The sequence below is a fragment of the Lathamus discolor genome, chromosome 1 (genome assembly GCF_037157495.1).
Source record: "Lathamus discolor isolate bLatDis1 chromosome 1, bLatDis1.hap1, whole genome shotgun sequence".
NCBI classification, from domain to species: Eukaryota; Metazoa; Chordata; class Aves; order Psittaciformes; family Psittacidae; genus Lathamus; species Lathamus discolor.
In genome coordinates this window covers 68,548,573-68,563,727 of record NC_088884.1, presented here as the reverse complement: position 1 = coordinate 68,563,727, position 15,155 = coordinate 68,548,573, and the positions used below count along the sequence as shown (strand labels likewise).

The following is a 15,155-nucleotide window of genomic DNA, read 5'->3' as shown; positions in this document are numbered from 1 at the left end:
GATGATTAATAATGAGAAAATTGTAACTTGCTGCCAAACAAATAACTTTTTCATCACATAAAATTCACAATGCTTGGTTTAAACGGTGGCATTTATTTTAGGAGGAATTGCCATTAGTTTTTTGAGGAAACATTAGATTTTTATTCCCATCACCCACCTGCCCTCCCAGTTGGTTCTAGTGGCAAAGCTTAGAGAAACTCTGGTTCTGACAGTAAATCCTTGGAAGGGGAAATGCCTGTTCAATATCAGTTTGAGGTTTCTGTCATGCAGCATTATGTAAGATACATTGTTATTCTTCAGCATCAGGCTAGTATCTGTACTATTCAGGAAGATTCAGAGCAAGCTCATCAGTCAGTAGACTAAATACAATAGGTATCAGGTGTAAGATGGCTCTTAAATGGTTTGGTGGGTCATACTATAAGGGTTCTATTTTTTTTTTTTTTCCTCAAAACTGATTGTTGGTTTAAGTTGTGTGGTGATGGGTAAGTATACATGAGCAATAAACAGTATTACATTTTAAACATTTTTCTCTGAGGTAAAGATGCATTTCTAGCAGTGGTGCAGCTTTATTCTGTAAAAGCTTACATTTGAGCCTGAGACTCAGCAAGTCAATGCTTTTTGCAATACATAAATCTCTTGCCTTAGAGGAATAATTTCGTAGACTGGGGTGGCAGTTAAAGTGGAAGAATAGTGAGGAAAAATGTACTTCTCTCCTTAACTCTACCCCTAACTGTAGCGGTTTTCCCCATCTCCCCACTACTGCGCAAATTACAGGGGGAAAGGGGTGAGAGGGGGCGGTATTGCTGCTTTTGTTATCACAATATTTTGTTTACTCTGCATGATTTTAAGATGAATATGGCTTTTCCTAAGTGCTTTGGGAGCATTGACTTCTGGTTTTACATGTGTTTTATCTACTAATGCCCACAGCTGGCTGACCTTCTAAATTCCTTTATTTTGTCTCCTTTTAGGGTTTTGTTTTTGCACTGAATGTAGCCAGGACGGATCCTTGTGGGCTTTGACAGCCCTTGGAAACTGTCAAAGGTAAAAATCAACCAAAATTCAATATTGCATTCTTGAAAGTTGGAGGTGAGAACACTAACCTATACTTGTTTTTAATCAACTTTAGGATGGCTCTTCGTCAGGGACTGTAGCGATAGGCTGAAGGGTAACGGGTTCAAACTTAAACAGGGGAAGTTCAGGTTTGATATAAGGAAGAAGTTCTTTACTGTGAGGATGGTGAGGCACTGGAACAGGCTGCCCAAAGAAATAGTGAATGCTCCATCCCTGGCAGTGTTCAAGGCTGGGCAGAGCCTTGTGTGACATGGTCTAGGGTGAGGTGTTCCTGCCCATGACGGGGGGGTTGGAACTGGATGATCTTAAGGTCTTTTCCAACCCAAACCATTCTATGATTCTATCATATATCAGTGTTTTCATATACTTCCTAGTGTGTTATTTCCTGTGGGTTTGGGTGTGAAGTTTTTTCTGGAACTGCCTGATATGCTTTGTTCTTGTCGGCTAAAATTGATGCATATGATGGGGTTTTTTGAAAATTAATATATTAAAAGATTTGAAAGTCACTGTAATAGTTAAGCAATTAGTTCCTACAAGCAATGAAGTTATATTCAGGTTTTGTTGATCTTCTGCATGCTTTTGCTTTCGTCTTGGTACCTCTCAATTTGCCTTTAAGTGACAAAAATATTCTGTACTTTTCCATATATTAAATTTTCACTTGCTTTTGTGTAATCTCAAACTGGGTATAATGTAAAGCTGTAGCAATTAAATATAATGTGGCTAGACCATCTGTTAAAAATTAACGTTTTTTTTTTTCTGTATCTAGATAGAGACTAATGACTGCAATTGTGTATCAATGTGATTGTGTCAAGTGTAGTCTCATGTAAGACAGGTCAGCCTTGTTCTGCTTTTTCTCAAGTATGCCTTGTATACATGATCACGTCTTTGAAGAGCACTTGTGTGCTTGTTTTGCTTTGTGCTCTTACGAGAGAGTTTCGGACCTACCTTCAATTTCAGTTTACTATCTGTTATGGTTACAGTTTGCACAGCCTTTGTCCTTCAAAGCTTTTCCAGCAAGCTATATCGAATTTAGACTTTGGAATTCACAGGAATCACTACTGGGCTTATGTTAATAAGTTCTTCTTTTACGGGTGACCTCTTCAGAAGCTTGAAATGGTTTGGTTTTAGGTTTTTTTTTCCCCTCTATCAAACAAAGAACAGTTTTATTCTTTAGTCAACAGTGGATTGCTGCTGGCAACCTGAAAAATAGTGTTTGCTGCATTAGATAAGGTGCTTATTTCCAGTGGTGCTTGCTTGATGAGCAGTACATTTGAAGACACTTGGAGTCCAGCTCTCTGTTACTAATGAGGACCTTGTGTTTCTGAATGGTGAAGCTTTCTACCTGAGGGAATGTGAATACCTTGTTCACTACTATTTGGCTCAAGCTTTACTTGCCAGTGTGCAACAATGCAGTAGTGAAGAGATAGTCTCCATACGGTGCTCTGCACTGTTCAGCTTACACTGATTTTTATAACTGGTAGCTGCATCTGTCACTCTGACATCACTGAGTGAAATGTGTACATCTTTTCTGCAGAAAGGGGACTCAAGCCCAAGTTGGTTAATTTTTCTAGAGGATGCCATCTGAATAAAAAGATTGGGGGATTTCAGTCCCATCTGAGTAGTTCTGTTGGTTATACACAAATATTGGAAATAAGTAAATAAATGCCCTTTAACACTGGCCTTTTTTCCCAATCCTGTAGGACACTAGTTCAAATGCTGGTTGTCTGTCTATCCTCTGTGTATCAGATAACCCTGTCTATGACCTTCAGCCCTCTGCTCGGTAGCTAGTGAGCCTAAGAGGTGGTGTCAACAATTAATTGTTATTTCTTCACATGCTGGCGCTGAGCCTCACTTTGTTGGCTGAGAAGTCACGCTCAGTTGTGAATGTCTCCTACAGAAGTCTGCCAGGTATAGTTTCCCATGGATTCAGGAATCCCCAAATGCCTGCCTTTGGCAGTAAACTTGAAATGTAGCACTCGTGTCAGTGGCCATGGGAATCAAGAATTCATATAATCAGAAAGGACATAAAAATGATACTGTTGAATTGGGCTTATAGTTTGTTGCCTGATGTCTCCTGAAAGAAGCCAGCAGCAGATACAATGGAGCAAAATACAATAGAAGGGTAGTGTTCAGCGAAACTTCTTCTTGTAACCTGTGGCCTAGGGTCTTCCTACACCAGCTGCAACATACTGATGGATTTTCTTTTCCCCTTGTGAATTTAAGTAAGTTGCAGTCTTTCAGAACTTCCCTGTTCTTACCATCCCATGCTGGTGAATTCACTCTAACTGAGCATTGTGCAAAATAGTGTGATATATGTTCTGAGCATTAAAGGTGATGAATTACGGGACAAATGAGGGAATAAACTCTTTTCTTTCTCCATTACATTTGCTTTTTTACAGATTTCTTTCTGGTTTTCTGTTTCCTACTCTGATCTCTGAGTTATAGATAGTTCAGCATGTTTAATCTGTCATCTGTGGGAGATCTGATTTATTTGTTCTTGTAGCCTTTTTTTTTATTATTTTTTTTATTTTTTATTTCCTAGTTCTACTGAGTTTTTGTTTTCTTTGGTATCCACTAGTTGGAAGGCTTTTGTCTTCTTCCAGGAGTAATATATAAAAACTGGTGTCAAAGTATGGCTAGTTTCTGTTCCGGGGTATCTCAGAAGCTAAATGTGGCATTTTTTCAGAGGTTCATCTGTGAGTTCTTCCAGCACTCTGAATGAGCAGTGACCCATCCTTGATGTGGTCTTGGCCTGACCTGTCTGTCTCTTGGTTTATTTTATAAGCTTTTTTTAATGCTTGTGTAGCTCAAGTTCAGTCTTGCTTGTTTCTCTGATTTGAAGGCAGTTCAGTGCCTCAGCAATCCTTCTAGCCAAAGCTGTTTTGGTCATTAGACGTCAGGCAATCTGTCTAACAATCGAGCTATTACAAAACCATGCTCAGAAGCTCCCAGCTCCAGAAGCTCTGAAGTGGTTTCTGAAGCGGAGCATGTCTAAGTACCATGGACAGGGACTGCCCAGTCTGTCCTCTCCCCTCCTCCTGCAAAACAGAGCATTGCCTGGCAGCAGGAAATACTTGTTCTGTGCAGGAGGATCTTGGCATAGATGTGTGATACAAGTCATGCTTAGCATTTGATACCTATGATTTTTGATTATATGCAGTAGGCAGGATATTTGGTGAGGACTGAAGTGAGAGGTCTGTTTATCCTCCTTTCTCTCTCCTCAGAAAAAGAAATTACTATACTGAAAGTCTTTATAGTTGTCATGCTTTGCATGAGGATATATACTGCTGAACATAACAGCTTGTTGGTTATAAGATTTAATGAGTTGCATGTAACATTTGTAGCTTCAGGGCCTTTATGTTTGTAGAACACATTCTTCATTCCTTGTGTCAACCTAATAGCCATGAAAGATGTTGTCTACCTATGCACAACATACAGAAGATGTTGTTTGTGCAGACAGCCTTACCTTATGAAGAAGCTTTAACCTTGCAATGAAGAAGGTGCATCTGGGTGAATGATTTCTAAGGATTCTCTTTTTGACCTCATTACTATTTGCACTTCCAGAATTGTCAGTTTCCAGTCATTGAATTTCTGCTTTCAAGGTGATAGTAGAATCAGCAGCTGTGTGCCTGAGATGCAAGTGGAGAGGCTTTAAGTGTGTTTTAAATGCTGGTGCAGTTGAAGAGTTACAGCAGCTTGAAAGAGACAGCTGCTAACAGCCAGCAGCTCTTGGCTTTAAGAGAGTTCTTAATGTGGTGTGAGCCCTTACTTTCCACATACCTGGAATGTTACAGACCTGTTGATAGCTTATATCTTGCGTTTTGAATGTGAGAGATTCCTGCCAAATTTACACTGATGTATTTGATCTGTTAAATTGATTTGATCTGTTACCTCTGAAAGATGGCTTATCTTCTGGAGTAGAAGACATTCTAATCTTTGTAACCAAAGTCTCCCTAACTGTATTGAATTCTTCCATAAGTTACTTTGCAATTCTAAGGTGGAGTTTGGGCTGTAGATTTTGCTCAGTTGGGACTGCACTGACACTGTTAAAAAAACCTAAAACCAAGTTACCAAGTAGTGTTGAATATTGGAAACGCTGGGAGCTGTTGACCTGGGTTAGACTGGAAATGTCAGCCTGCAGATGAATGAGTTTATCAATTCCCTGAACTACTTAAAGCCTAGAATGTATTTATTTCTAAAATGAGGTAAAAAATTCCCTAAACTAAGAATTCAAAGCTACTGTGAGTTCATTGGGAGTCTAATAATTTTTCAAACTAATAACCTTTAGTTGTCTGTAAGCTGAATCTCTGAAGCTTATATTTGCACAAAAGCTATTAGTAAGAATTGCTCAGCTCTAGTCTGTGTGATTATTCCGTATTGACTGTAGCTTTAATGAGTAAACACAATACATTAAATCCTCAGCAATAGCAGATTTTAAAATGAAAAAGAAAATATATTCCTGTTAGGTGTGTTTTGGGTTTTTTTTCCCATGTTAATTAAGTAGAGTTATGTCTTGTCCTGAATAACAGTTGTCTTGTTTGTGTAAAACATAAATTCAACAAATACTTGCAGAAGGGGAACATTGAAGGTCATAGCTTAGAATTGTTATTTATGTGCACTGCAGTCTCACTCTGGTAAAGGTGGAAAAATCATTGTTTTGAAAATATCTTTTCTCTTTTATCTTTTAGGCAGTATTTTGCATTTCTGCAGAGCTTTGCACAGATCCTGTTCCCATGCAAACTGATGAGGGAGAAATACTGGAGGAAGGCAGTCCCAAGGTCAGTGAGGTAAATACCACTGTGTTTTGGAGAAACAAGAGCTTGCTTGGCTGCAGTGGGGCATACATGGAGTAAATATTGACTGCTGGTGGTATTTTTAATATGCAAGTAAATAATATTCATTACGCTGGAGTTACTTAAAAAATTAAGTTTTTAAAATGTCAGTAGGAAGGTGTATCTGCCATCTACTAAGGATTGGAACCATGTATGTGCACACTCTCAGAAAGGGAAGAGGGAACTCCTGTAAAGAAATACTAAGTTTGTATTCCATCTGTTAGAACTAGAAGGACTTTTCAAGCTTTCTGTCCTACCCACCCACCCACCCTCTCAGCTGCCTTAAAGAATGAGGCACGTGGACACTTAGGTGCAGGTGTCACTGTTTGTGGATTATTGACTGGTCTGTATTCAAGTTGTTCTGCTTCTTGTTTTCTTTAACTTGCCAGTATGTGCTTTTTTGTGAGACTGGACAGTATGTTGTTTTTAAAGATACCTCTGTTTCTTAACATATTGTGTTGGGACAAGAGTCTATAAAGTATGCTGTTGAATTAAATGTTGGTTGTGTCCTGCTTTTTGCTTACTACCTGAAGATGCAGATGTCTGGTTAAGAATTAGTTAGGTTTGCATAGCGATTAGCATATTATTCAAGAAGTTTATAAATTTATTCTGTAGTCCCAGCTATCTCAATGAGTTAGTGTTAACTTTGTAGCTGATCTGTGTTTAAAATAGGGATCCTAAATGTCACAAAAATCTGAATCCTTGTTGGCTCTCTTGTATTTTTGTGTAAGAGAGTAGCTGAAGAAAAGAAAAGCAAACCCTGGAGGTCTAAAAATAAAATCTGTAGTTTTCTAGCGGAGCTTTTTTGAGAAACGTTGTCATCAGTTTATGCTCTCATAGAAAATAAATCATGGTTTTCAAGCCATAGGTATCAAGTTAGGAGGTGATTAATTATTAGAGAAAGGGTTTGGCAGTTTTCCTGCACATACTTTAGGAACTGTGTTAATTTTAAATCACTTTTGAAGGAAGACTCGCTAAATTAGCTGCAAAATGAAAAAAAATCAGTGGGTGTACCTGCAGCCATCCAGGGTAATGAATGCATCTCTTGGCAATGATACAAGATTCAGTGGGGGGGATGGACGTGTAAGAGAAAACATCATGGTACAATTAATTACTGGTTTTATTGGCAAGAATCTGAGAGAACATGAGAATCTGTGTGTGTGTGTGTGTGTGTGTACATATTTATGTATATACACAGGGGTACCTCTGTATACGTACGGATACCTAGCTTTTTTTTGTTTGTGTGGTATGAAGTAGATTGAAGGAGCTGGCTTGTGAAACTTACTTTTCTCCTCCAATGAAAAGTATGTGTGTTTTTTTTTTTTTTTTTTACTTTGGCATTCTTAATTCTGGGTGTAATGGCAAATTGTATCTATTCCAGCATTAGGTGTTCAGAAAATTTAGTGAGCTTTAACGTGAAACCAGATCTTTTAGACTGACTTTAAATACCTAAGTGCGTGCGCATTATTGCTTTGAAATAACTTTCATTTAGAGAACACGGGAGATCTGGAATCATACATCTGGTATTCAGTGTTATTAATTAAAGAGCTATAGAAGATCAGAATCTATTAAGTAAAACAGACTCATGACTGTATGTAGTCCCCCCTGTGATATACAGGTCTACTCACCAAAGTGTATTTTTCAGTGTTTCTTTAGGCTGTAAATGATTACCCTCTATTTCCTGGTCTCCGGAAAGTTTTCTAGCTATAATAGTGGAAAGACTTGCTCTAGAAAAATTAAGGCAACAAATATTGTCTTGTATCATGAAAATTATGTCCTTAATTTATGAATGTTTACATGATCTGAGCCATTTTCTTGTTTTTCCTAAGGAATAATTTTTAAGACTTCAGTAATGTAGTTTAGGTTTTTTTCTTTTGTCAGGAGTTTACCCCCCTGCTCCTCAGCTCGTCCAGACAGATGACATGATGTTTTTTGGAAGAATTTAGTTTTGTGCTTCAAAGACACTAATATAGCTGCCTGTTCACTCATATTTATTTGAAGCTTTCATTTATCCCCTTTCGCACATTCCAAAACACTAAACTGTAAATAAAAGGTAAATACATTGTTACGCTTACTGTTCAGATCGTTGGATTTTTTTATTCTAGGTGTTTTTCTAGGTGTTTTTTTAATACCTGTATTTAAGTACCAGCAATGCTTCTGGACATCACTCTTTTACATTCTGTTCTCAAAAATCCCATAATTCATCTATTCTTTTGCCATCACTAGAAATTATTTTTTGTGCTTGTAAATGATATCTGAAGAAGCCATTGTCTTCTAGCATTTTATTTCTATGCTTGTTTAAGATGGATTTGTAATGCTTCATATGTAAGCAGCTCCTTTGAATCTCTGCTCTTAAACATTGTAGATGTTGAGTCTGCAGCTCATAGGTCTTATAAGATTAGTAAATGCTGATTAAAAACATGCCAGCTACTTCAGTGATGGTAAATTTGATTATATCATATATGACGACAGATTAAGGCACCATTCTTAACCATTGTTATGAATAATTGATTTCTAGCCAGAAAGAGATTTTTGCATGTGATGCAAAGAATGAAATTACAATTTATGGTGATTCATCTTTTATTGGATGCCTCAGAATAATTATGAAATAAAAGTAGGCAAGCTTTCTGTCTTGATATTTCTTCAGTCTTGCAGAACTTCATCAACAGTATTTAAAGCTATTGTTGCAAAAGGTGAAAGGATTATTGCAAAAGGACAAAAAGGTTGTAGAATTTTATACCTTTTTCTTGTTTGTACCTACATAAAATATAAGTTAAAAACCACTTTATGTTCAAAAGACAAAGTCCCAGGCCCACATGCTGGAGTGCTTTGATGTCAGCCCTGCCTGGAGCATTTCTGTTTAGTAAATGGCTTTGCTATGATTCTGCTTGATACTTTTTCTCCTTTTCAGAATACAAAATGCTCAGGGGTCTGGTAGGTACTTCCTCACAGTTCAGGTTTCCTCTTCCATTCAGTTTTGGTCTTGGCAACAAGCGAGAAACCTACATTTCAGCCTCTTGCAGAATGTTCCTGTTATCACTTCATCTGAATTTAAATTGAAAAGCACTTGAGCAAGCAGGCATGGAAAACTGTCGTTAGTCTGTAGCTGAATCCCTTCCATGTTGTATTATATTTTGGCAAGAAGGGTTTTGCCAAAATGTCACCTAACAATCACTTCTGACACTGTCTTAAACTGATCTTGAATTGAAAATTATCTGTTGTATTTTCCATAAATACATATTGAACTTGAGGGAAAGAGTAAATATACTGACGTCAAGAAATATCTTTGTTGTATTGATATATTTTGTCTTTATCACCATGGAAAGACATGCTTATAATTTATCTTTGTAAAGAGTAAGGCTAACTACATGAAGTTCAGTGTCTTGGAGTGCTAATAACTGACTCTTCATAAAGCAACAAAGCAAAGGTTCCCTGTTGGTAATGCATTATAGGAAAAGCATTAATGATTGGAATGATAATCTCAGTTACCTGAGACTGCAGATTTCATGCCCAGTTACCAGCATTTGTTTCCAGAGTCTTCAGTTAAAAGAAAGTTCAGTTGATTGAAAAGGTGTCACTTGCTTTGCTTTTTAAGTTCTTGCCCAGTAGCACAGGAAGCGGCAGTATGTTAGTGCTGTCAGCAGTCGTAATCATGAAGAAGCCTTGATACTTCTCTTCTGGAATAATGAGGGCACAACTTGAAGAATTGAATTTCTTGTAGATTGAGGTATACTTAAATGAAGTATTCTGGAGTGTCAGGGATGCCACGAGAATCACCCTTCATGAAGTTACCATGACCATCAGGATATAAATAGATCTGGGTACTGCAGGAAACATCTTTCCTGCGATGCCAGTCTGAAAATAACCTAAAAAGTTATACATGAAGACTTTTATCATGCAGTGGAAAGCAGATCGTGCTTTATTCCTTGTAAAGTGATTTGGTTTGATTCTAGACCTGTTTCAGATTTCCTGGCATTCTAGACTGTATAGTATTCTGAGATATCAAGACCAGGCCCTGAAGAGAAAAGATTTCTTTCTGGTTTTGAAAAAGGTAGAAAGTTCCTCATGTAGAGCTGAGCAGGTCACCTTAAAGACTGTGTGATTCAAACTATTCCACATTACATGTGAAATCACTGCAGTCAAGCGTCGTGAAAGAGTGATAATCTTGCTTGGCTGCTGTTAACCTGGCAGCACTGCTACAAAAGTTGGCCTTCATCCTTGCCTTTGCTGCTCTTGAAATGAATGGCAGAAATCCAGTGGCAACTTCCAGGTAATTAAGCTTGAGGAAAGTTACTGATGGACTCAGTCGTCACTTTAAAAGTTTGTTTTCCCTACTGTTATTAATGAATACATTTTTAATTCATTTTACATTCCTCCTCCCCCTGTAATATTGTGGTATTTGAGTTGTGCTTTCTGTTTGCATACACTTGGGAATTTTCTCTCTCTCTCTTTTTTTTTTTTTTTTGACAATGTATCCTTTTGTCATTCATTGGATTGGTTTCCAGCAATGAGTGGGTTTTGCACGTGCTCTTTCCCCTTCTTCCCATCCCTTACCGGGCGGGCTTTTCATTTTAACTGGTTCCATTGTTTGATCTCACAGTTTCTTCCTTGTTGTCAGGCTGTCAGAAAATACTCTTTCTGTTAAAATGGCATCAACATAAAGACAGCTGGCACCTGTCAATAGCATGCTCTTGATTCCAGTATTTAGCTAATATTAGTGGAACTAAGAGGGGAAACAACCTGTACAGAAGTAAGCTTTTTCACATGAGCTTGGAATCTTTGAAAACTTCTTATTTTTGGCAGATGTAGAAGTTATATGCTGTAGGACTGTTGGGTCTACTTTATCCATATGATCTGCTGGTGAGTATTACACAGCAAAGCATAATTTCACTTTGTAAAATAGTTGGGGGATGTGTGGTTGGTTACTGGCTTTTCAGGGCTCCGTTCATAAAAAAGAACAGAAAATAGCATTTCTACTTGGAACCCCACACCCTTTACTGTTCTTTGGATTGTGATTTGGTTTTATTATGGTATTTTGTGGTAGCTAATTTGCCACTAATGATTACTAGACTTTTTCCATTCCCTTGTACTCTGAAAATATCAGCAAGTGCTGAGCTTCTTGTTTGTGGCTGATTTCTTTTCAGCTGTTTTCATCCATCTGTTAAGGATTACTGCACAGACAACACTTAAACTTTGTTTTTCAGTTGTTCCTTTGCTGTAAAATATTGCAGGAGGAAGCTCAAATTTTGTGCCTTATTTGAAGTATTTTTAGATTTTTTTTTTCAATATTGGCGGGAGTTTTGAGCTTATGATGAAAACTTTGTTCTCAAAAAGCGCAGTTAAATTCTCATCAAATGAAACATTTTCCCCTCCCCTTGTTGTTCTTCATCTTTCAAAGTAAAAACCTATGAATTTGCAGGGAGGGACTTCAACCAAAGTAATTTAGAAAAAGTTATTTATGAATAGTTATTTTGATTCAGTGTTGAGGAAGGGAGATGAGGAAAAATAGCTAGTTCTGCCCTTTTAATGCTTTGTATGATAAACATCTAGGGACACAAATCATGGCTGCACATGATTTGAAACAATGCTCGGCTCCTAATAAGTACAGGAAAAGGGAAAATATTCTGTATGGTATTAGATAAATGTATTTTTATGAAATGTTTTCATTAGTATTTGTAGAAATAATTATTGAACTGAATAAGTAGTCCAGAAATTAGGCTACTTTTCCATACTCTGGTTTGGAAAGTTTCCATACCTTTTCAAATCCAGTTGCAAAAACATTGAGGCTTGCTCTGTTGTTCAGTCTCAATGTCCAATGCCACTTGTCAAGCTACCCTGAGGTTACCAGTTAATCCTTGTTATACTTACTTTAAAGTTGCCACCCTGTTCTTTCCTGTCAAGACGAATCTTTCGTCTTTACATTATTGCCTACCTGTTCTCATCCTGCTTAATTCCTATTTTTCTTGCCTCTTGGTGTCTAATTGTGAGCTAGCATTTGCCTTCTGTTTAAATCACTCTTCAGAACTCTGTTGGCACTGGCTGTGTTAGGGTTGTTGTTTGTTTTTATCCTGAAGCGTTCACAGAGATTATGTAAAGGTTAAAAAGTATGACACTTACTTGAGTATCTAAGCTCTTGCTTTTATTTCGTATGTGTTGAGAACAAAGAAACTTGAGCTTGCATTTGTAGTATTTACATCTCATCTGCCAAGTTACGTGTTCTAATATTCATAAACTTCAATATTTAAGTTAAATTGAAGCTTAAATTCAGAAGGAAGTGTTGTTAGGAGGGAGTGTTGGCAGTCAGGAGGTATCTTTCCTAAAAGCACAAGTGTTCTTCTAACTGCATTTATGGATTAGTTTGGCTCAGTTTTTGATAGTGGATGTTGCTTGTTGCTGACAATACGGCAAAAAAAGGCTGGTGCTTTTCTTGTATGGGAGTTAGAATTAATAGAGTAAAAAGGAAATCTTAGTTGTGTAGTTAAACTTCAGACAGCATCCAGAACCTTAACACCTGTATTTCTGGGGTTTATAATACCGCTTAGTGATACAGAACTGGGTTTCTATTCAGATGGCACTAAATAATTTGAAACAATCAGGCTGAAGGGCTATACAGTAATGAAATGAACAAAATGCTTTGTCACTGTAATTAAAATAAGCTGTTTTCCAGTCTAGTACTGGCTTGGTTCATGGTGCTTAGAGACTTGATGGTTTCTCTGCAGTATTCCCTGCTACCCTTGAAAATTTTGGCTTGTTACAAAGACGTGAACTTTGAACCTCAATGTGTACTTTCTTGTGAATACCTGACAAGTCAGAGTAGGTTTCAGTTTATTCATGTGGCTGTTGCCTGCCCAGGAAAGCTTTTTCATTTGTTTGTTTGTTTGTTTGAGGTTTTTTGTGATGTTTTCTTATTTTATGGCTTACAATGTTTTTTGAATTTATTAGTTTGTTCATTTTTGAGGTGTGCTGGTGGTGGAGCTTCCAGTACTTCTGTTCACTGTTATGCAGCTTATGTTTCTGTCATTTTTCTGGGATGTGAGTTACAGGAGCAGCTCGTCTTTCTGATGCTGACCTACAGCTATACAAAGTTCCTAGACACTCTGTACAAAGTGTCTTGTAAAGGCTTTAGAAGTAGAGAGGTATTCTAACAGGACAACTACTGCTTTTCCTGAAAGGCAGCTGCTAAATAACCGGTCTGAGCACAAAGGCAATTTTTCACAATGGAAACTGGTGTCAGCTTCATCATGCTCTGCTAGCTTCATTTTTCTAGCCTGAAAATGTTATAGTTCCATAGGAAAGTAATTTCAAAACCAAACCCTGCATATCATGCATAAAAAAAAAAATCATTAATCTCTCAGTAAAGAATGAAATTACTTTAACTCTTACGTTAATAAAGTAGTCCTTTTTAATGACATGTTATTAAAGCTTGTAAAACTGTTACAGCATATTCCTCTTGTTTTAAATATAAATTAACATAGTCCATCAAGGGGAACAGAAAGTTCAGGTTAGTTTTTCTCTTGAACTTTAACACTGTGGTCAAAAAAAAGGACATAATAACACTTTCCTACAAAACACTACACAGTTAGACCTTTCTCTGTGTGTGAGAAAAAAATCTCAACAAACCCTGCTGGTGAGTTTATAACTTTGAATTTCAAGGCATTGTAGCAAAGAGCTGTAATTATGGTATGTGATTTAACCCCAGCTGGCAACTAAGCACCACAGAGCTGCTCACTCCCTGCCCCCCAACCCCAGTGAGATTGGGGGGGAGTATTGGAAGGGTAAAAGTGAGAAAACTCATGGGTTGAGATAAAGACAGTTTAATAATTAAAAAAGGGGGGGGGGGGACATACACGGACACCCTAAACAACAAAACAAACAAAAAACCCCAAACAAAACAGAGAGGAAAATAAAAACCAAGAAAAAGCAAGTTATGCACAGTGAAAGCAATTGCTCAGCACCAAACAGCTGATGCCAGTTCCTGAGTAATGGCAGTCCCTGCCAACCTCCCCCTACACACACACATTCCTGCTGCAGTTTTGTTGCTGAGCATGACACCGTATGGTATGGAATATCCTTTTGGTCAGTTTGGGTCAGCCGTCCCATCTGTATTCCCCCTCCCAGCTTCTTGTGCACCCCCAGCCTCCTCGCTGATGAGATGGGGTGAGAGGCAGGAAAGGCCTTGACTCTGTGAGCACTGCTCAGCAATAATTAAAACATCCCTGTGCTATCAACACTGTTTTCAGAACAGATCCAAAACATAGCCTCATACTTGGTACTGTGTGGAAATTAATCTCTACCCCAGTCAAAACCATTACAGTATGTTATCACGGGCTACTGGCTTCATAAAATACCGGTTATAAACAAGGTAAAATTGTTGCAGACTTCAAAAAAAAAAAAAAACAAACCTGTGGAATTAAACAGGCAGTGCTACTTGAACTATTATAAAGGAATGCTCTTCATACAATCATAATGGTTAGGGTTGGAAAGGACCTTAAGATCATCTAGTCTCAATCCCCCCTGCCATGGGCAGGGACACCTCACGCTAGACCTGATTGCTCCAGGCCCATTCAACCTGGTCTTGAACACTGCCAGGGATGGAGCATTTACCACTTTGGGCAACCTGTTCCAGTGCCTCACTTCCCTCACAGTGAAGAACTTCTTCCTTAGATCTAACCTGGGCTTCCTTGTTCAAGTTTTAACCCATTGCACCTTGTCGTATCGCTACAGTCCCTGATGAAGAGTCTCTCTCCAGCACCCTTGTAGGCCCATTCAGATACTGGAAGGCCAATACTGGGGTCTCCATTCAGCTTCTCTTCTCCAGGCTGAACAGCCCCAACCTTCTCAGCCTGTCTTTGTATGGGAAGTGCTCCAGCCCCCTTATCATCCCTGTGGCCTCCTCTGGGCCTGCTCCAACAGCTCCATGTCCTCCTTCTTACGTTGAGGACACCAGAACTGTACACAGTACTCCAACTGGGGTCTTATGAGAGCAGAGTAGAAGGGCAGGTTCGCCTCTTTGGACCTGCTGGTCACGCTCCCTTTGCAGCTCAGGACACAGTTGGCTTTCTGGGCTGCAAGTGCACACTGAAGACAGCTCATGTTTGGTTTCTCATCGACCAACACCCCCAAGTCCTTCTCCACAGGGCTGCTCTGAATCTCTTCTCTGCCCAAGCTGTAGCTGTGCCTGGGATTTCTCTGACCCAGGTGTAGGACCCTGCACTTGGCTTGGTTGAACTTCACGAGGTTGGCATTAGCCAC

The 15,155-nt window shown here is 38.5% G+C and overlaps 1 protein-coding gene across 1 annotated transcript in view; it reads left to right on the top strand.

The window, feature by feature from the left end:
- TNRC6B (trinucleotide repeat containing adaptor 6B) overlaps positions 1–15,155 on the top strand; it is a 136,095-nt gene that overhangs the window by 14,736 nt on the left and 106,204 nt on the right. The window contains exons 2-3 of the mRNA XM_065677680.1: positions 969–1,041; positions 5,760–5,858. Coding sequence (XP_065533752.1) covers positions 5,805–5,858 — 54 coding nt within the window. The 5' untranslated portion in view covers positions 969–1,041; positions 5,760–5,804. The remainder of the gene's footprint in view (positions 1–968; positions 1,042–5,759; positions 5,859–15,155) is intronic.